The sequence below is a fragment of the Nesoenas mayeri genome (assembly GCF_963082525.1).
Source record: "Nesoenas mayeri genome assembly, chromosome: 8".
Lineage (NCBI taxonomy): Eukaryota > Metazoa > Chordata > Aves > Columbiformes > Columbidae > Nesoenas > Nesoenas mayeri.
Window position 1 is genome coordinate 28,576,137 of NC_137554.1, and position 22,200 is coordinate 28,598,336.

The 22,200-nt window shown below is 43.4% G+C and overlaps 1 protein-coding gene across 5 annotated transcripts in view; it reads left to right on the forward strand.

The window, feature by feature from the left end:
- The first annotated feature begins 297 nt into the window (after positions 1–297).
- Positions 298–22,200, forward strand: part of ACBD6 (acyl-CoA binding domain containing 6) — an 84,094-nt gene continuing 62,191 nt past the window's right edge. For all 5 annotated transcript variants that reach the window (XR_013922446.1, XR_013922447.1, XM_080348959.1 and 2 more), the window contains exons 1-3: positions 298–540; positions 6,715–6,779; positions 7,271–7,367. Coding sequence is in view for 3 of the 5 variants with exons in the window: in XM_080348959.1 (XP_080205085.1) it covers positions 334–540; positions 6,715–6,779; positions 7,271–7,367 (369 nt within the window). In the remaining 2 variants the exon portion in view is untranslated. The remainder of the gene's footprint in view (positions 541–6,714; positions 6,780–7,270; positions 7,368–22,200) is intronic.

Sequence of the window (22,200 nt, forward strand, 5' to 3'; positions counted from 1 at the left end):
CGCGGGTCCCAGCCAAGAATAACGAGAGGTTTGGGAGCACGGGGTGTTCGGGGATGCTCATGTTTGGCAAAGGTGATTAAACGTGAGAGAACACGGGCAGCCCCCTCGTCAGGTGTTTCTGTTTAATCACCATCAGCAGAGTCGCGGGCGGGGCTTTATAAAGCCGGGCTTAGGGGATGTGTCCCCTGCTCGCCGACGCCCTGCCCGTGGCCCCGCGGCCGCCCCGGAACTCTCGGGCACGGTTCGCGTTTCCCGCCGGGCGGCCCCCCCCGCGCGTACCGAGGCGTGCGGGGGAGCGGCGCGGCGCGCGGACCGGGCGGGCGGCGGGCAGCTATGGCGTCGCCCCCGCTGGTGGCGGCGGCGGCGGCGGCGGCGGCCGGGAGCGGCGGTGAAGCGAGCTCGGGCTCCGAGGAGACGGGGACGGCGCCGCCGGGCCGCGACCTGGCCGTGCTGTTCGAGCAGGCGGCCGAGCGGCTGCCGGCGCTGCTGCCCGCCGCCAGCAAGGAGCAGCTGCTCTACCTGTATGCGCGTTACAAGCAGGTGAGGCGAGAGTGGGGCCGCGGCCTGGCACCGGGAGCCCCGCGGCTGTGGGAAAGACCTGGGGCCCGAGGAAGGAGCGGGGCGGGGGCGGCCTGGTCTACCCGAGTGCCCGGGCCTGGGGCTCGCTAGGGGCCTGTGGACACTGCACAAAATGTGGCTATGCAAGTGAGAAAAGTTGTGTGAGGGCTGTGGGAGCGTTCTGCCTGGCACAGTGTTCGGTGCTTCACCTGTGTTGAAGGTGGATGAAGTCTGGTGGGACAGGGTCCTGCTAAAGTAATCCCTTGCTGGCATTCCTCGTGTTTTCCCGTTAGCGTGGATGGCCTGAATGCCGCTTGCCTCTTTCGCAAAGACATTGGTTTGGTTTCAGCGGGACAGCCACAGTCTGGTGTTGCTGTGGTGGCTTTGGCTCCTGTCCTTGGCTGTGACAGGTCACCAGTGGGTTAGTGGCCTCTCCCAGCAGCCACTGAGTCTTTGTGGAGTAATTTGACTAGTAATATAGCTCCCTGGCATGTGCTTGCATCATGAGGCAACTGGGGTGGGTTAGAGAAGGTGGTTGAATGGTTTTGTAGCGCACAGGTGGGGCCCACCTCCCTGTTAGGAACAGCAGGGATCATCACTAATAACCCAGCAATAAATGTTGGGGGGGTTGATGCGAGCACAGGAACGTCCCTGTGCAGATCTGTCTGTGGCGGGCTTTAGAGCAGACCGGGAAACTAAACTGGTTGGTTCTCTGTAATGTTGAATGTGATTCCTTTTCCTATTCAGTCCCTGTGAATTGAGCAAGCTCTAGGATGCATCCCATGGGAATGCACAATGTGCCTTTTTTGCAGCTCCTGTGAGCAACATTATGTAAAACAAACCAAAGAGCACCAATGCAGATACAAAAGACTGTAAAAATCACTTAACCTGGAGAAACAGAAAAATTGTAAGCATTGTTACACTTGGAAGACTGAAGAGTAAAAGTACAAGTACAATTCAGGTATGTGGCAAGATGCTGCCTGGATGTGTTCCTGCTCCAGCAGGGGGACTGAACTAGGTGATCTTTTGAGGTCCCTTCCAATCCCTAACATTCTGTGACTTGAAAACTGAATCCCACCTGTTGGGATTAGTAGTAAAAGTTGGGTGTGCACATCTTCCCCATGATTTTCTTCACATGTGGAACACCCTTGTCCTACTGCTGCCACTTGCAAGTGCTTTCATTTTGTAATGCAATATTTAATTTTCATCCAAGCTAGTAGCTCCTAGGCTGTGGTTTATGGACCATTATTTGTATTAAAAGCGGACTGGTCATGTGAGGTTTTGTTTTCAGATTTTTCTAGTGTTTAAACAGGTGTCCAGGTTTCTCTTTCCCTTTTTAGAAAAAAAAAAAGAGGATATAGAAGAAATACTAGGAGAACTTTTAAGAATAACAAATGGTAACAAGACCATGCCTAGGATGAGGTGAAAAGAAAAGGTGTTTTTTTCTCTTCTGTAATGTTTTGTTTGTATTCTCAGGAGACTTGTTGCAAATAACCTCTTATTTTTCACTCTGTAGCAAATACTTAGTGACTGTCCTCGGTGGAAATGTGAAGGCATTACCTGAACATCAGCTCATGATTGTCAGCAGACTCCAGAGGGTTTTCTGGTGTTAGCTCTGCAAGACCAATAAGGCACTTAATGTTAAAAATCACTTAAATCAGAAGCTAGTTCACAACAGTTTTGGCCCAAGTCTCAAAAAGCTGATAACTAACGCTGTGTCAGCGCAGATTTCCAGTTGCCCTCAGCTGAGGGGAGCAGAGCATTTCTGTCCTCCTCTCCTCCCTCCTTGTCCGTGTCTGAGCAGGTGCCTGTGTGATGCTTGGTTTTGGGCTGTGCCGGGCTCCTGTGCTTCGGTGCCTTTGGCTGCCCAGAAAGGTGCTGTCCCTGTTACCGAGTGCTTGAAAGGGCAGCGCTGGCTGCAGAGGTAGAAGTTTGGCAGCACAGCTACTACTGGATTACCCTTTGCTACCTTTGAGTTTTGCAGCATTCTGTGCTTTAAATCAAAACCAGGGCGCTTAATGCAAGTTTTTCCTCTTTAATTATTGCAGCCCTATCAGTATGCATAATGGGCTGCTAATATATTGCTCCGGTGGGCACTAGTTTTGCTAACGCACAAAAGGTGCTGACTCAGATCTGTCCACCGTCCTTGATTTGGCATCCTTGTCTTTCCTCAGTTTAGTGTTTTATGTCACTAAGGGCTTTGATTTAAGATACAGTGCTATCATAAAAGAGGTGACAGTAACAGCTGAACTCTCTGTTAAAATACTGTATATTATTTATTTCAGACTGCTTGGGTATATAGGCATTTTCCTGGAGTTTTATTACCTTTTATTGAAGGCCATTTCAGGATTTTATTACTTTTCTCTCTGATTTTGTTTATGTGTCAGAGACTTGAAAATAAGAGAATTGCTTAGTTGTCATCTCCAGTGAGATTTTTAGAAGATGTTGCTGAGTTTACGACTCTGCCCCAGAACAGGAGGAAGAGCAGACTAGTTGGTAGGGCTCTGGACTGGGATTGATTTTTCTGTTTCTCCCCCTGCTTTCTCTGTGGCTTTGGGCAAATTGCTTGTCTTTGCCTTGAGTCTGTAGTGATGAAAGGAAGACAGTGCTTGCTTGTTGTGTTGAGGACACAACAAACAGAGGTTCAGGAATTGTAGTAATGGAGACCAATGCAGTGGCTGTCATTCAGAGAGGAGAGCGAATTTGGAACTTGCTGGAAATTATTGGACTGAAAAAATAAAACCTACCCTGTCAGGAGGATGTGCCACTGCTGAAGTAAATGCTGTGGGGTGCAAGCAAGCTGGAAACACAGTGCCCCTGGCAAAACAGGGCTTGTGTTCTCTCTGGGTGTAGGCTCAAGTATATAATCCCCTTTTTGCATGATGTCTTTCAGATATTGTAGAATGTGGGGCCACAAATCTTCCCTGAATGTGGGAGTTTCTGCCTGCAGGTTCCTTTTGCACAGAACAGCATAATGGTGCTGAGCTGGTATCACCAGTGTCACTCTCTCTGGGACGTAACAGCCACTTGACTTCTGTGGTTGATGTCTGCTTGTTCTTACACTTTCAGTCAGTTGAGTACAGGGCTTTTCCATGGTATGGGGCAGAGCTTTGGGCAGGAACGGGTAAGGATTCCTGTCGTGCCAAAGAAATTCAGCTTGCTTGGCCTGTGTACAGTTAAAACTGAGTCCTGCTGTCTGTGGAGGTGAGTTCTGTTCTTGTTTTTACTCCATAGAGTGGCTGCATATATTATTAACTTCACAAGACTTAGGTAAGACTATTTGGACAGAGCTCCCTGCTGTACAAATATATTGGTTAAAAAATTAGCAAAGAGCAGTTTTCCCGGGAGGGGGGAAAATCCCCCTCACCAGGATGAGGTGGTGGAGTAGGATCCTCACAGTCTGGACCAGCAGGTGAAGTTGTATGGGGATGTGAGCATCTGTCTGTCTGAGCACTTTTCTTCTGAATGTTGTGACCTTCAGCTCTCAGGTGAAGGTTCCATCCAAATTTCTAATTTGGCCGCAAATGGAGACGTCTGCAGACACTTTCCATTTGGAGCTGCCTGGGTCATCTTTGTACGATTCATGACTATAATGCCTGCGGGTGACTCTGCACACAGAAGCAATACTGGGAAAGTATTTAATGCATTCTGGCTGTCTTCTTCTTTTTTAATGCAGCTGATGAACTGTAAATGAGGAGAGCTAAGCATCAAGTGACCAGTCAGCCCTCTGGAGACCATCAGTAATTACTTTGTGGACACAGAATGAGAAACTCTTGACTTGAAATACTAATATGGGCTTTTGTCTTTTTGCTGGTTATGAAGAAAAACAGCTTTTGAGGTCCTCCAGGGAAGTAGCATGAACACAGAGTCTTTTACAGAATTTTGCCCCCAGTTATTTGTCAGCAGTGGTGTATTTAGGTAAAACTCCCCTTCCTCAGCTGTCAGGCTCAGACTCTTTTAATGACAGATTCATGGTTGGTTTCTGATGCATTATGGAGTCTTGCAGCAAAAAGAGGGAAGCCAAAACATTTCTTCTTTCCAGCAAAGCCACTGCAAGCCTTTTTAATATACCTTAAAATAGCAAACAGGGCACAAGTGCAGTTTTTTCCCCTCTTGATGGATGAAATTTAACTACTGTTCCTTGATTTGTATTACTGTTGATGCTACTAACAGTCTTTGCTGGAACAGCCTTTGAATGCCAGATCTAAAGAAAGAAAACTGCTGTTGTATTTTGATGATGGTAGTGGAAAATTAATATTAAAACAGATGAGTTTTTTTAATCCAACTTGGCCATTTCTTGGACATTAGATGGTGATCTAAAGAAATGCCAAGCAGGCATTTTCTGTACAGATAATGAATTTGCATTTTATTTCCATGTTTTTATTTTTTAAAACAAGTAGTCCAGTCCATGTCTGAGCACAGGAGACATTTACATTACAACATGAATTGTGACTGACTTATAGGAGAAAGGGCTAGCAACAGTTAACTCCTATTTCTCCATGAGATGCGATATGTTGTTTTAAAAACCAGCTAAGATGTTCTAATTTGAATGAATTGCTCACTGGGAGACAGTCAGATGTACAGAAAATTAATTTCAGTTACAGTCACTCATATCCTTTAACACTTTTAATGAAAATATAGTGTAACTAATAAATATCTCTCAGCATGGGCATGCTCTCTTTAAAGCCTGATTAACAATTCCATCCTCGGCATAAAATCCCCACCCTGTTAAGGTGAAGAATTGTTAGTTGATTTAAGCGTTTCACCTGCCTGAACGCCGGAGCATATTTCATAAAACAATTGATGACTGTGGTCTAGTTTTGCTTGGCTGACAAAATGCTCAGCCCACAGCCTTTGCCCACCTCCAGAACACATCGGTGTTCATCTCCAGGGTCTGTTTAAATACCGTGCATTACGGGGATGTGCTTCGATAACTACTTCCCAGGGGCTGTTGCATTTGGAGCTGTGGTTCTCTTCTGGCTACTACAGTCTTTCATCCATCAGCCCTGGGGCATAGATAGCACTTGCATTTAAAAATAAATAAATAAATAAAATCCCATGTTTTGTGCAAATTCATTCCCTATCACAATGATATTTTTATTTCAGTTAGATTCATTTTACCTCTGACACCTGTGTGCAAAAGGCTTTATTTTCAATGAGAAAAGGCACAGATACCAGCCAGATCTGGTGAGTCCTAGCCTGTATTCCTTTGCCTTCCCAGGCAGGGACAGAGGCCCATTCACTTACATGTTCCCCTGAGCTGATTTGAACAAAATATCTCTTTTGCCCACGTCTCAACCTGCTGATTGCTCTGTTCTTGAGACATTTGTCAGCGCTGGTGTTACCGCAGGATTGTGGTTGTGCTTTGGGAGCCTCTGTCAGAGACTTCCCTGCAGTGATAGGAAGGACTTGGTCCCATCCCTTCCCCACCCTATGGAAAAATACCTGAATCCTGTTGGCACCAACTCCATTTTACACTGGCTATAAGATTAATTTTTTTCCATACATCCATCCAGCAATTCTGTCTCGTTTCCTTTTATTTCTGATTTTGTCCCTCACCTCTTAATTTCTGGCTTGCTTCTGACAGCCTGGTTCATCTCCAGCACTCACAGTACCTATGCAGCCAGGTACTTCAGAGCAAATCCAGAAGCTACTTGGCACTCCTTGGCACACAGTTTGTCCCCTTGCCTTCCAGAGCACCTTGAAAATAATTAAGCAAAGTTGGTTTACTTGAGCTTTGTGCAGAAGCAGGCAAATCTCAGCCTTAATGAATCATTAGTTCTGTAGGAACCCTAATCAACAGGATTTTTCTTGATACTGGTGGAGGATGATGTATTTGGCTGGGTAATAAACATAACATTAAGTGAGAAATCACTTGCTGGTTATCTCTGTTTGGTAATGCATGCAAAAGAAATGAGCTGCATAAAAAAAACTGCTTCCTTTGCATCATGCAAAGAAAACACAAGGACGCAGAGGTGCTAATAACTGAGAGATCCAAAGTGAGGGTAAAGTGGGGTTGTGTCAGTTCTTTCACCTCAAAAGCCTTTCCTCTGGCACAAGAACAAAATTACCCTGAAACTGTCAGAACTCGGTATTTCCTTATGCAAGTCTCCTTCCCTCTGGTTTATTCTAACAGAAGGAATTTTTTTTCTTTAGGTGAAATGTGGAACCTGTAACACTCCCAAGCCAGGCTTCTTTGATTTTGAGGGAAAGCAGAAATGGTAAGAGGATTCCTAGCAATTTCTGGTTCTACTTTTTGCTGTGTTTTGTCTCATCTGTTTGCAGACTCTGGACCTAGAGAATGTCAACTCAGAGCCTGACACTGAACTGGCTTTAAAATCCTTTCTTTAATAGGGAAATGTTTGTTGCTCTGCCTGATGCAGACACGAAATACCAGACTCTTGCATTTAACTTGTTCATCCAGAATTAGCCTGCATGCAACAGAACTTAGCTACAGCTTTACTTAGAACACAAACAGTGTTCCAGCCTGGATCAGGATCCCCCAAAAGATCCTTCTGCAGCCGAGTGCTGCACTGATAGTGGCCACTTGTGGCTTCAGAGAAAAGTTGACAGTTTCAAGCTGAATGAAAGGTGGGTTTGCACACCCTGAAAGTGCTTAGAATGAGTTGCTCAGTGGGTTCCACCAATGACACTATGAAAAAGCGTTGCACTGTCTCCGAGCGGCTTGCTGATGTTTTGTTCTCTCTCCTAGGGAGGCTTGGAAAGCCCTGGGAGACACCAGCCCTCATCAAGCCATGCAGGAGTATGTTGCTACAGTGAAAAAACTGGACCCCAGTTGGAATCCACAGGTAGGAAATGTGAAAATACTGTTCAGAGAACAAACCGGCGTGTCTCTTTGTAAACCTAACGATGGTTCAGCTTCGCACCGATTTTAATTTCCACACGGCAAGCTTCATTTTTAAGCACATTAAAGTCTAAATTAATTTTTAAAACTCTCCTTTTGTTATGACTGAGACATGAAGAACCATCTCTTTCATTCATAATTATCTTCATTACAGGGAGCGCATGCACAGGGTTGGTTTGACTATAGTGATCTAATTTATTTTGCTTTTATTGGTTCATGCTGTATTTAGCATGTAAAGATACTTTTATCCTTTTCTCATCTTTCTCTTTTCAACTACTATTTAAATGTTGATCAATACAAAGTAATCTCCATGAAAGTAACATGAACTGAATGATCAATTCTAAAAATGTTTCCTTTTTGTTTCGATGCAGCAAATTACCAAATCTGATTATGATTAGGTACTCCAACATAACAAGTGTATTTGTAAGTCCTGTATGTGTGTGTTATAGAGAGACTGTACTGTCATTTTAATTAATCTGTCTTTCATCTTCCAGGTTTATTACTTGATTGAATATTTAAGGATATGTCCCTGTTTATAGACTGATTTTAATACAATTTTTAAAGAGGATTGCTCTTTAGAAAAAGTATTACCTTTGACTGTGGATAGAATAGAGATATTTCACTAATAGCAAAAAGCTGCAGGCATGGTGATTTCTTTTCATGGTAGGAAATTGATTCTTTTTTAGTCCTGTGCTTTGGAAGCAAAATCTTGCATGAGCACAAGCCTGTGAATCAAGAACTTGGTTCTCAGTTGTCTTCTGATGCTGTTCTGGAGACTTAAGAGTGATTGTTATTTTTTCACTAGTTGGTGTTTCATGGCATGGATCCTGGTTTTGCAGCAAAGAAATATTGCCGTTTAGAGTGAACTCTTTTTAATGCCCCTGGGGAAAATAGTTTTATATGCTGTGAAGTGCAGTCAGCAGAAGTCAGCTGCACGCTGTGCACATTCTTGTCCAATCTGCTATACAAAGAATCCGTGTATGATTGTGAATGAAGAAAGTGTCCAGCAGTGTAAAGTGAAACATATGAATATTAAGCAATTTTAAAAAAATATGCTTAACACTTCACTGAATTTTTGTGGGTAGAGGTTCTGTTCATAAAAAGACTTCTCATCCATGGTGCTAAGCTTAGCTGTGGGTACTCCCTTCACTTTCTTATCTCGGAGAAGTACTTATTGTCACAGGTGTGACCTTGTGGTTACAGAGCTTGGAAAGTGGAATGATCTGTTAGGGTTTGTTTTGTTGTAATGTATATTTTAAGGAAGCCGTGTGGCAGACAGAGAATGGTTTGCAGCGCTGCTCCTTCCCTCTTCCCGTTATGTGAGGGCTGTTTGCACATGAGCACGTTTTTCTGGTTGCTGTCCTTGTGCAGTCATGTCCGCAGGTCTCAGCAGAAACCAGACCCTGCTGGGTAATGCCATTGTACCCACATGTTTGCTTTTTCATTAATTGCTTTGTCCTCCCTTTTAGAATAGCAGATCCAAGAAGTGTGGGCTCGCTGGAGGAGAGCAATGCCTGAGCATGAACAGAAGTTTCTGTGAAGGTGGCAGGGCTGGGTTGTCAAGGTGGTTTAAATAAATGTGATTTTCTTCCTTTAGATGCTTTTGTTGCAGTGGTTAGATAGCTGTGCTTCTCTCACTCATGTAACTGTGCATATATTGGCTTTTTAAAGCCAATGATTTTCTTTCCCATGTGGTCTCAGAGCTATAATGCTGAGGAAAATCCATAGAGCAATATCTGATTTACTACCCCTGCACTGCTGCACAGGTGCCACGTTTCTTGTTCTGATTCTTTCCTTTTCCTCTGCCTTGCTTATGACTGAGCTAGAAACATGTTGGAGAGATCTGAGCACTTTACATTGAAGGAATATGCACAGGTGCGGAAAGTCTTAGCAGAGAAGTTCCATTAGCAGAGAGTGTAATTTTAAAGTTAACGTTAAAGTACAGGTAACATTGGGTTCTTTGAAAGAAGTCACCTGTCCTTTCTACCATATCTTCCTTTTAATTCCACTTCTGTATGACCAAAATGCTGTCAGTTTTCTCACTCTGTGTCTCATGCTGCTCTGTACTCGCTTTTTTTTCGCTGTTCCCCCTACCAAATCCTCCTTCTGGAACCACGAGAGGGAGCTCTGTTCTTTAAAATGGAGTTGCACGTGTCAGGGGATGGAGATAAAATAATAGCGACTTTAGTCTTCAAATTTCAAATTGTATTTATAGAAAAGATCTGTGAGCACATTACAAGGTGCTTCATCAGTGTCATTGTGTCTCATTTATGTGCTCAGCTGCTGGGGTCCTTTGTGTTTTTCTAATGTTCAGTAGGTCATGAATGAAACACTCCCATGTTTGGTTAAAAGCAGTATAAAGTGCTTGGAACAAATTTGAAAATTTCACTTTCAGATCATTATGAATTGTAAATAGTAATTACAAGGGTGTTTAATTTCTCATCGTGCAACTTCACGAGGTTTGCTATTGTAAAGCTTCCTCAGTATTGCCTACATACTTTCTCTTTGAGAGTCCATCTGATCCCTTGAAGTAGTTCTTGTGTGTCAGCTCCAATCCTCTTCAGTCTCCTGTTTCATATATTTGCAAAGGGTTTTTAGTGTCTTGATCTTTTAGTACTAAATGTGCAGAATTTAAAACTTAGGAACACCTTATCTTTTTCATAGATTCTTTTTCCAGCAGATTTGCTACTGTTCTGCAACTTTCAGGCTGTCAGTATTTTTCTTAATAAATAGAATAGAACTAAATGTGATATTTCTTATGCAGTCCAAATAGATTCACTTCTTTGTTCCTTTTTCTTGATTCTTCGTTGATTCATATTGACCTTGCAATGTCTGTATCGGTATATTTTTAGTGTCAGACTGTAACTGCTGTAATTTATTAATCTTTGTTTTGGATGGAAAAAGAGTGAAAGCATTCTGATGCAGTAGGAGCACCCCAAATGTGTTTGGACGCACTGAGAACACCAATAGCAGCCAAAATCTGACCTGCTTCCCTCTTAGTCCTGCATGGAGTTTGGAGAACCTGCGCTCTACTAGGAGACAACTGGACATGGAGAGGCAGCAGCACAACTGCTCTCTGCTCTGTGAAGCTGGAATGCCACTTTTGACAGCAGCAGCGCATTTGTTGGTTTGTCTCTGTGGCTATTTCCAATGCGGGTTGGGTGCCTCTTCACCCTTTCTGCCAACAGGTTGTCTGGTAGTCATGCCTAATCTTTTTTTCAGAGCTTTGTCTGAAACCTTGAAAGAAATTATCAAGATGTATTTCTTTTCAGCAATTTTGTTTGCTGGGAAATCTTCAAAATAGCAAAGAACCTAAAGGATAGTGAGGTGAGATGCGATGCATCGTCTTTACATTTGTGCAGGAATCTCCTTGCTGCTTTTGTCTTGAAACCTTACGTCTAGAACCAATAATCACAATTGTCTTTCTGAGTGCTTTGCTGTTATATCTTCCTGCATTGGCACAGTCTGGCTGTATTTTTGTGTCATGGGTTGTTTTGTTCCTTTTCCCAAGAGCAGCTGTTAGGAGGGGGCCAGGACTTGACTTTTCCACGCTTGTCTCCATTCTCCTCTCGATGCAGTCTTCCTTCGTCATTTTCTACTGTTTAGTGCATCTTTTGTTTCTTGTTCTTTCTTGTGAGTCATTCCTTTCAGTCTGAAGTTCCAGGCAGTGCAAAAGGAATTGCTTGGACTAGCTCAGCTCTATTTACATATTTCAGAGACATCACCTGTCCTTCAAGTCTATTCACTCTTCCTCCAGAACAGGGAATAATTTATGAAGCAATTCTTTTGCATGCTCTATCCTTAAACAGGAGCATTTCAAGCCATCAACACCTCCCACTGCTTTGGGTCCTGTAGAGAGGTATTTGTGTCCCAGCGGCTTCACTTCTCGTACCTTTACCTATTGTCTTCCTGCTTTACTGGCAGCAAATTGTTTTTGGAAACTATAACTGAGCACTTCTAGTACTTGCAGTTTTTGAGATGTTCTTACTGGCTGTATTGCCCTTCCCTCACACACTCTAAAATTCTAATCTCTGGCACAAATCCCTGTTGGCTTTAAGCATCCAGTTTTTCAAACCTCAGGTTGCCATGGGAGGTTTTGTCCGCAGGCATTGCCGGTCTGGAGGCAGGAGCGGGACAGCAGCTCTTCTGCTCAGCAGTGTCGTACATGTCTCTTTGAGTTTGTGGCACAAGGGATGTGGCTGGAGCTGCGTACACGACACTGCAGCGAGGCGGTTCGGAGCTGTTATTGATCGTTTCTCGTAACAAGATGGTTATATGGCACAGCTTAAACAATAAAAATAAATAATAAAAAAAAGGCATCCAGATTTGCTCATCAGTTTTAGCTTTCCATTTGCTGATTGCAGTTTTGGCATCTCTTGATTCTAAATATTTCCTTTTCCTATTTCTTATATTGCACTTTTACCAGTTGCAATCTCAACAGCTTGTCACACTACTAACTTCAGTGGCATCCTTCCCCAAACACTAGAGGCCTTCTTGCTATTTGATTTGCTGAAACTTGCAGAAGGACTTAATGATTTTTCTATTTCTATATTTTTAAAAAGGCATTTTAACTTGTTTGATTTGGCTTCACCAAGAATGCACTTAGATTTCTGCTGTGTAATGAGGAAAGTTGTGTATTGGGAATTCTGAAGAGCAGAGAGATGTCTCCAAGGCAAAGTGGGAAGAGAGCTCATGTTCAAAGAAAACAGGCAATCACCAAACATCTTTTTAAGCTCTCAAAGGTTTGAAATTCCAATGCTGATGTTTGCAGGGGAGAAAGCTGCCTGTGTTTTTCCGCTACTGTTCTGTGCCTCGTGTGAGTAGAGGAGGATTTTACTTCTCTGTACACTGGACTAAGCAATTAAATACCTCTATTGCTGTGTTGGTGCAGGAGCACTGGGTCGTGGCATTTGGAGCAGCCTGGAGAGGATCCTGCGGGGTCAGTGGGTCTCATGGGAAAGAAAACAAAATTGAGTGAATAAATTGGCAAATGCGCTATTGCTGCAGGCTCAGAGCAGTCTGCTAAACTGGAAAACTTGCAGGAATAAAAGCAAATTGATTTGCCCAGTGGCCAGTGGGTGTTTTTGCAGAAGTACGGCAGGGGGCAATGTTTGATAAGGTGGGTAGCCAGTTACCCTTTGCACAGGGCTGGGCTCCATCCCCCCTTCTTTCTGTTGAAATAACCTTTCTCTGTCACGGTTTAAATGCTACAAGCAAGTTGAAACTAGAAGGTGGAAAAGAGAATTTGCAATTTGAGGATACAGTGCAAAGCAGGAGAGACAATTTCCAGATTGGCAGAAGAGTTGAGCTTGTACATATGCTTTCTGTAGGTTGCAGCAGGTGTCACTGAAATATTTTAATGACAGATTTAAATCGATGAGCCTCATGTATTCAAGTAGTATCTCCAAGGCAGCTTAAAATTTCTGTAGTGACTCAAATACAAACTGTGTATCCAACATTGTTAAAACAAGCATTTAAAAATCCAAACCTAATTTTTTCTTAAACTTGGCCTCATTGTTCAAATCTGGCCTGTTCAGGTCTGGAGCAAGAAGCTTTGCTCTTTTGCAGTTTACAGGTTTTATGTTTGGTCAGCTTCTAAGCATTATATTAATGAATGGTAAATAACACTGTAGTTTCAGACTGAAAGTGGTGGATTTCTTGGTTAGCACTTCAGGTTGATGGAATTTCTTCAGGAAATTAAGAAATGCATTAGGAAAAGGAAATGTGGCCTGTAAACAAAATGAGCGCACCCATTGTGTTTTTCTGTTTTGTCTCCCACCCAAACAGATGTCTCCCTTGATAATCTGCCCGAGCAGCCACGGTTTGTGGTTGGGGAAGAGCAGCAGAGCGGTGTGGGCAGGATTACAAGGGGGAAGGGAACAGACCTGTTTGGGTCCCTGCCTTTGAGGATCCACAGTGTGTTCATGTACCCGCTGTGTGGTTACTTTGGGTAAATTCTCAATGTACAGCTTGCTAGACTGAGAGGTCAAAAACTTGGAAAATAGGGTGGTATAAAAGCAATTTAATGGCATCGTGTAAAGTGGGGACTAATCAAATTATGGCTGTGCTCCTTAAAGCTTGTGTTCCTGTGCTGTGCTAATGCAGAACACTGGGGAGAGGAGCCTCCTGTGTTCTGCGAGCTGGTTTTGCTCATCACTGCTCCTGTTTCTTCTCTGGTTTGTACAGATCCTTCTGTGTCATCTCACCTTTGGTGAATTTCATGTTCCATGTTTGTTCTGTCTTTACCCGAGTGTCAGTAGTTGTACTTAAGAAGAAAAATTGTTCCAAAATGCAGAAAACAAACTGCACTGTTTGCTCTATATATACATATATATTTTGAAAGCTCTTTCAGTGGATGTGACCACATTGGAAGAAGCAGATCACTGAGGTTATTCATAAGCTCTAATCAGGCTCTTCCCCTTTTAATTCTTTTAACAGAAAAGGAAGTACTTGAAGTTAAGAACAAAACAAAACGATCCACCCCAGGCTTCTGGCTGTGGGGCAAGTAAGACTGCAATGTCCTCTGGCTTTGGGCAAACCGCAGAGTTGGGTTTTTTGTGAACTGTGCAAGGGACAGTCTGTAGTGTCCAAGCAGAACTAACAGTAGATGCAGCCTTCCTGTGGGACAGAGTAATCGGTGCCATGCGGGTCTGACAAGAGCTCGCAGGTTGTGTGCGCCTTACTCATATGTGCAAGGCTGCAGGCAGAGTAACCCCCACATGATTTTATCCATGTTGGGAAAAATGACAGGTTGTTAGCTGCACAAATTGGGCCTTCAGTGTTTTGATTTTGGAGTGTGCTTTCAGAACTGGGTTTTTTCCTTACTAGGAAGGGGATGTTTTCTTGGTCTTGCTATGCAAGACTGTAAAATATCCCATGACAAACATGAACTAGATTTCCCTGTTCTTCTGCAATAAAGGCAGATAGTGTTGCATCGTTTCCTTCTCTGTACCTTCTCATGAGGGAAGTATGCTGATGCTTTAAGTACTTGATATAGGTCCTACTCATAAACAAAGCTGTCCATAGGTTATTTGCTACCTTTCTGTACCTGTCTTTGCACATCTAACTGTTTATCAATTTTATTCCATGTGAGATAGCTCAGCTCTGGCGCACTGAGTAACAGGTAGTGTGTTGCCCACCTGCTTTGTGATACAGACTGTTATGCTCTGAGCAGCAAATCAAATTCCATTTCCTATTTACATTTAACTGCTTTTAAAAGCAGCACAGGCTCATGGGCAGTACTGTGAAGATAACACTGCCGTCCTGTGGGCTATTTAAGTGAGGGAGGGGATTAATAAAACAGCACATGTAACTTGTGTTTTTAATGATGACAGCGGTGACAGGAGCTGGCGGTGGTTTGCCCTGAGCCCGTGGCCTGAGGATGGAGTTGTCAGAGATGTCCTGAGGATGTTTTCTTCTAGCAAGTAACTGGCAGCCGGGGTGCTGTGCTGGTGAGGCTGTCAGCCACGGTGGTCTGGGATTTTACCCGTGGATAAGCTAGATAAATTACAGGGCTTTTTGTCTTCTGTGGCTGCATTTTATTGCAGTGCACAAACCAAAATGCCAGGTCCAGAGTGAGATTTTTTTTTTCCAGTTTTTTGAAATTGTGGCTCTGGGAAGCGGTGCAGAAGTGAAAAAGTTAAAATGAACAAGTGTCTCATAGTAGAAATATAAACAGCTGGAATATGTGTCAGGCTCCCACCCCCTGGGAGTCTGTTGGATTGTTCTCTTTGATTTTACATCTCCGTAGAAATTTATGGCCTCAGCTCCTTTTATTTATGACATTGCAATCCTTGTTCAAGCGATTGATTGAAATACAACAGTGCCAAGCTGCAAGCCTGTATTTTAGAAAGATTGAACTTCAGAAAGCAAACCAGCAATGCAGACAGTTGTGTATTGAAAGCTGCACTGGAATCCTATACAGAGGATGCCCATGTTTCTATGTTCCTGATCTTCTTCAAAGGAAAGAATGATCATTACAAGAGTTTATATCTCGTCTCTTTCCCTCCTCTTAAGCTGCCTGATCTCGCTAAAAACATACTATATGTTAACTACACAATCTTGCTACCTCTGTAAGGATTAACTTTTGATTGTAATGATGTTAGCCCCTATTTTTCCAGCTCAGATCCAGCAGCGCTGATGCATTATGTTGTTAGTGTACTGTGAGCAGCATAATATATTCTCTTGCAGCTACTTGATGTCACAGTAGTTCTTTTCTGGAATTGCAGGCAAGAAATTGGGGGGTTCATCATTTTTTGGCTACCGATACAGTGATTGTGGTTGAACATTTAAGTGAAGATGAAATATTTGTTCCTTTTGAATACGTCAATGAATTAATTTTCATCATCTTGCTCTAACTCAAGAAAATATCTTGTACTATCTGGAATGTATTCAGGAAAAAGAATAATTAGAGGTGTAGCTCTGCCTTGCTGACGCTGAGTGTGCTGCTGCAGCATAGTGATGTGGGCGACATCCCGGTGTCCTGATTCCTGGCTTACTGGTGGATTAAGACACGGCGTGTTAGCCAGATATCCCAGAGGCAACTGGAGAAAAAAAAATCACATTTATATATAATATACATATATATGAAAACTATTGGTTTTTAATGATAATATGTAATAAAATGAGAAAAGGTACTTTATTGTCTAACTTTCTGTGCAGCTGGAGCGTAGTTGCTTTTTTCTTTCCCCCTGAATAGATGTCAGGAAGTAACAGGCTTTGCATGGCTGCTGTGTGATCCCACAGCACCTGCTTGTTCTGTCTGGGATTGAGAGGGCGAGACTGAATTTAAGATGTCAGAGCACAAGCTGAAGTGGCTGAGATGCAACCAGGTGTTGCCCTCTGCCATTCCTGTCTTGAGGTGGCAGTTTCTGGCAAGGCAAGCAGCCTTTTAAATGCCACGTGCAGCTTGCTTTTGCTGCAGATTTTAGCAGCAATGCTGCTTCTCTCCAGCAACAAAAATGTGGATAACAAAAAGCATTGAAAAAGCTTGCTTTTATGAAGCTGCTGTGTGAGGCTGTAAGCAAAAAAGAGCAATATTGTGGCATAAGTGACTCTACCAGCAATCAAAACTTTCCTGTTAGGTGCATTTCTGTACTGAAACTCCACTGTATAAAACCAGTTGGGGGAGGTTGCAGTATGGACCTGACAGAGGCGAGGTGTTGCTGTTGCAGAACTTTCAAGTTGCTGTGTTAGAGGCTGTTAAAAAAAAATTCAGGAACTTAGGTAGAAATTCTGGGTTTACCTTACTGTGGAATATGTAATGCCTTGATTTCTTTAGATGTGGAGTTGTAGGTATTTACTTGATAGGATTTAGATACAGGAAGGGTCCATGGACCCTGCTGCTTCACATGGCTGTGTAAAGGCTGGTTTAAAAGAGAGAATGTGTTGAGTAAAAATAGCGTATGCTTCTGGTTAGGAGAAAAGAACTGTAATTACCTTGTGTATAACATAAGCTATAGCATAATTAAGCTGTTTCTTTAGCGGAAATAACCTTTTTCAAACTGAAAAGCTGTAAGTGGTTATGTTTAACTTGCTTTTTTCCTGAAGTATCAAGAAGGTATTGAGTGTAATTACTAGAGATTAAGATTTTGTGTGGATGTTAGCTAACACATTGATTAATGTCTTGTAAGTGCTGTTTGTCTCAGAGTGGAAAAGGAATTATCCTTTAAAAGAGCATGTACATTCTAGTACTTACATACTGTTGTAGTGAATTATTCCTATTGTAGGGAAAGATGGCACTCCTTACATGTCTCTAGAGCATCCTTATAAGTATTTTTTAGCTGAACTAACCCAGGCAGAGGTGTGTGGAGGCTCAGACACAGGGTCAGTGCACAGCACTGAGGGCTGTTCAGCCGGCAACTGCATCCCGATCCTGCTGAATCCTCCTGGCTGAGCCTGCAGGTGCTGACACTCTGTGCTTCCAGAAACCTCCTGCTCCTGCGGGTCTGCCCTGATCCTCCCTTCACCCAGGTCTGTGGGGACAGGGACCGGTGCAGATCTCTTTATTCTGCAGTTCCTCTGTCTGCAGAGCTCATAAATCCACCTTTTGCCTTTACCACAGGTCTGTTGGAGGAAGCAGGTTTCAGCGACGCTGGTCAAGCAGCCTTGGAGCCGTTCCTTTTGTGAATGGGGAGGTTGGTCTCTGCTGCTGCTGTGATGCTGTCTGGCCCAGTGTCACCCCAGCAAGGAGAGGATCAATGTGTCAAGACACAGGCTGGGGACTGATGTCCTATCACTGCTTTGGATCTCAAGAGTCAGGGCTGCCTTCAGCTTCAGAATGCATGTTTTAGCCCAAGTTTGGCCTTCCAGTATTTCCAGTTTGCCTCAGAATATCTTCTGAACAGAGTATATTCAGAGAAGGGCAGTGGAGCTGGGGAAGGGTCTGGAGCACAAGTGTGATGGGAGCAGCTGAGGGACCTGGGGGGTTCAGCCTGGAGAACAGAAGCTGAGATTAGACCTTCTGATCTCTGAACTGCCTGGAAGGAGGTTGGAGCATGGAGCATGTTGGTCTCTTCTCCAAAGTAAGAACTGATAGAATGAGAGGAAATGGCCTCAAGTTGCACGAGAGGAGATGTAGATTCAATATTGGGAAATATTGCTCTCAGGCATTGGAACAGGATGCCCAGGGTGGTGGTGGAGTCACCATCCTTGGTGGGGTTTAAAAGACATGTGGATGAGGTTCTTGACAAAATGGTTTAGTGGTTGACTTGGTGGTGTGAGGTTAACGGTTGGACTGAATGATTGTAAAGGTCTTTTCCAACCAAAATTATTCTATATTTCTTGCCTACAGGAACATCTATGTAAATCTATATAAATTACTATCTTCTGTTGACAAAAAAAACCCCACAGCTATTACAGTATGGGCTGTGTTTGTATGTGTGCTTGATCCCCTCTGCCTGGGTGTTGGTGGATTTTGGTACGGGCGCTGTGGCAGAGGTGATTGCTAGCTTCCAGGGTGGCCAATGCAATGCTCTGTGTTCCCCTTGTGACAGCTCCCTATTTCCACAAGCTGCCTCTGGCTGGAAGGCTGCAAACATCCCACCTGCTTCAGCCTTTGGTCTGCAGGCATTGGGAGTCTATTTACTGCAGAGTCTGCGAAAAGGCGATGAGGGAAGGAGTCTGCTGTCAGTCTCGTGTTTGCCGCCTACTATGTCTTTCCATTAAAAAAAAACAACTCCAAAAGCCACTGCGTTTTGTCTTTTGATTGTGCATATTATTTCATTCCATGCATATGTTAATTTATCGTGAGTCATGAAATCACAGCTACTAGCCGGCATAAAATTTGCTCAAAATTACATTAAGCATTTTACATTAATTTCCCCTCCCCTGGCTGTCTTTACTACTAATTTCCAACTGTGATTATGGTGAAGTTATTAACTGGTTATAGGCTCAATGAGTAATCTACAAGCCTTGTTTTAGATCAGTGCTGTTTAGCTATGCAGCACAATCTATTATAGTATGTTTGTTTTTATTTTTTTTAATCTAATCTGGAAAATATTTACCCTTAGATCACATTTGTAAAAGGAAATTCTACAATGAGATTTAAAAGAACCAGATTTTTTTTTTTTAATGTAGCCATTAATGGAATGTGAACTAAACTCTCTGCAATATTTAGAACAACCAACTCACCCTCCCCATGTTATCCTGTGGAGCACACTGCTGGTTTTTATAGGACACCGTGCTCAAATTGTACAGGTCCTGGTCTCTTGAAAAGGCTCCAGGTGCTGAGTCATGTGCACACTCTCCCCCAGCTGCTGCCGGGAGCCAAGAAGGATTGTTGAGAGAAGAATATTAAAATAGTCTGTTTATGACTGCTGTTAATACGGCTGGTGCAGGGGGGACAGCAGCCTCTCATGAAAGGTGGCTTTGCAGCAGAGTATCCCAAGGAGGCTGTCCTCTGCTGGGCTGGATTTTTATCTTGTTTAGATATAACTGGCCTCTGCTAGCCTGTAAAGAGTGGGGGGAAATGCTGAGCTCATGCATTTTGGTGGAGAAGGGAGGATTTTATTAGTCCTGTTCAAGTGTTTAATACACTGCTTAATTTTATAGATGGCAAAAAAAAATCCTTTTAGTAGCATCACCTCTGAAGGGTTAATATTTCCCTCCCCACCTGTTGCAGGTAGGATGAAGTTCAGCCCAGCTGTAAAGATACAGGTGGAAAATACCTCTGGAAGAGGACATTGTCCTCATTTCATGCTTCATTAGCTGCCATGCCGCATTATTCTGGGGTCAGGAGCCTCCCGCCGTGTTGGGGACATCTCCCTGTCCAAGGGCTCTCATCTTCGGACCACCTGCATTTGGGGTGGAGCACACTCTCCTCCCCTTGGCTCTCCTGGCACTGGCCTGAACTAGCAAAGGAAAAGACGGCAGCAATTATGGCACACACAATTAACGAGCTTCTAATCTCCAGCCTTGCGTGTAATTGCTGCTGTCAAATACCATTAGTGTCTGCCCACGGTCCCTTCCCAGGGGATGGCCAGGCCATGGCACAGAGGGAGGCGAGTGCCTGAAACTTTAGGAGACTTTGTTTTCTTGTTGCCTCCGTAATAATCCTCACTCCTCAAATTGTGTCCAGAAATGTTAATCCAGAGCATTACAGGGACGTGGTGGCCAGCAGAGCAGGCCTTGAGATCTAATGTTGGCTTAACTCTGTGAAGTGTCTTCCATAAAACTTGTCACCTGAGACTATACCAGCTTACTTACGAGTCAATCAGCACACTTCAGGGATTTACTTGTGCCTTCACGTGAGCCTGATGGGGTTACAGGATGTCTCCTGCCATGGCAGCCAAGGTGTAGTTTGGGGAGTTGAGACATGAGCCAGGAAAGGAAAAATAAAACAATAAGTAGCCTCTGAGCAGGTGAGAGAACTTCTTCTGTGCAGTGAGGTGGCTCGGATGTGAGATCCTGATGCATAGCTCTCATTTAAGTTGTCTCACTTTTCTGTTTCCAAGGTGTGTGATGATAAAGAACTTAAGTCTTGACTGTTTCAAGGCATTAGTCGGTGTAACTTCAAAGATAAGTGTAATATTTTGAGGAGATGAACCTTTTTGCTCACAGGTTTCTCTTTTTCTCAGATATCTATGCATATGAAACTACTTGAAGTTTTGGGTGTGCAGAAAAGACAGGGTGAGATATGAGGAAACTGAGGGTGTGACAGAAATGCTGGGCAACACCTTGCCAAACAGCTATCTCTGCTGGGTGTCTAGACATGCAGAACTGGCCAGGCAGAGTTCTCATTTTGCTCTGGATAAAATTGGGATGCTCTACATTTAACCTATGCTTAGAGTCTAGCTGTTCTGTTAACTCAAAGTTATGGTATTTCTTTAAAAAAAAGCTTTACCTGAAACTTGTGCTATTCTTGCTATTCTGTGGCATCTTGCAGGACTTCCCTGTACCTTTACTTCTGTGAGTTGTGCATCCCTCACCCTACATATAAAATAGCTGGGTATTGTTTGGTCCAGTTCAGTCCTAGCTCATCACCAATAGTAAGTTCACTTGCATCTCTATAAGTTCTGGCACATGAGTTTGAAGTGAGTCATCGCAAGGGCCCTGCGAAGGGCCATTGTGTTAAATCTGCGGTAGCCTGTTTTGTGTGGACTGAAACGAATCTTGGGCTTGGAGATGAAAAATAATAAATCTCTGTCCCATCTTCAGGGATACAGCAAGAGGTTGGCCCACCAAACCAAGCCCCAACAGAAAACTACCGATCTTCCTCTTACATGATAATTTTTATCTTGCTCTCCAAAAATGCAAGAAGAGAAATGGATCATGCTGTGATCATGGGAGGCTTTTAAGACCAAAATAGAAGGTGAACTTAAAACCCTCACAAAGAAAATGTTTGTCTCTAATTGTTTTCAGTTTCCATAATGCTTACTATGATAAAACTATCTTCTCTTTCTCCTTTATTTTTCAATCATGATTAGACTTTAATGTTGTTAAAGCTTATAAGTGAGTTTGAGCTACTGTCTCATTGAAGAGAAGATGGAGCTGAAATTGTCAGTGAGGCACTGGACAGGGTTTTTTAATGTGTCTGTCATTATATGTTAACCTCTGAACTGGAACACAACGTCTGTTTTATGGCTGACAACAATTTAAAGGTATACATCTTGACATCGTGGATAAAGGAAGAAGGGGGAGTGGAGAAAAAAAATGAATTAATGATGTTAGCAAATATTAGTCCCTGTATTTCCATTTTGTTCAGAAAGTGGTTGTCAGGCTTTGGGGCTGTCTGGAGCAGCATTGTCAGTGACAGCCAGTCGAAATGCGATTGTACCTTGAATCAAGCTGCTCTTTTATTGACAAATACAGTGTGCTGAGGCAGGGATGAGGATGCTCTGCTGTCTGTTCCGAGAGGAGTGTGGCTTTTCTTCTGGCATTCCTGGTGACATTTGAGAAGGATCATTCTGGGCTTAGTGGAGTTCCCTGTGCCAGTCCATGAGCAGATTGGGAGTCAGGGGAGTTGAAAATGTCTCTTAATGAGTACGGATGCTGCATACTGAAGCACAAATTTGCCCGTGATTGATGCTGGCTTTGGTCAACCAGATCCACCTGCTAAAGTTAACTGTCAAGAGCAATAGTGACTTTGATATTGGCTTTAATTGTACACAAGCAACGGAGAATCAATGGGCAAGAATTAGGGGAAAACACAGCAATTAGCAACACAACTGGTGAAGGGACTTGAACATAAGACCTATGGGGAGAGGCTGAGGGAGCTGGGGTTGTTTAGTCTGGAGAAGAGGAGGCTTAGAGGTGACCTCATCACTCTCTATAGCTAC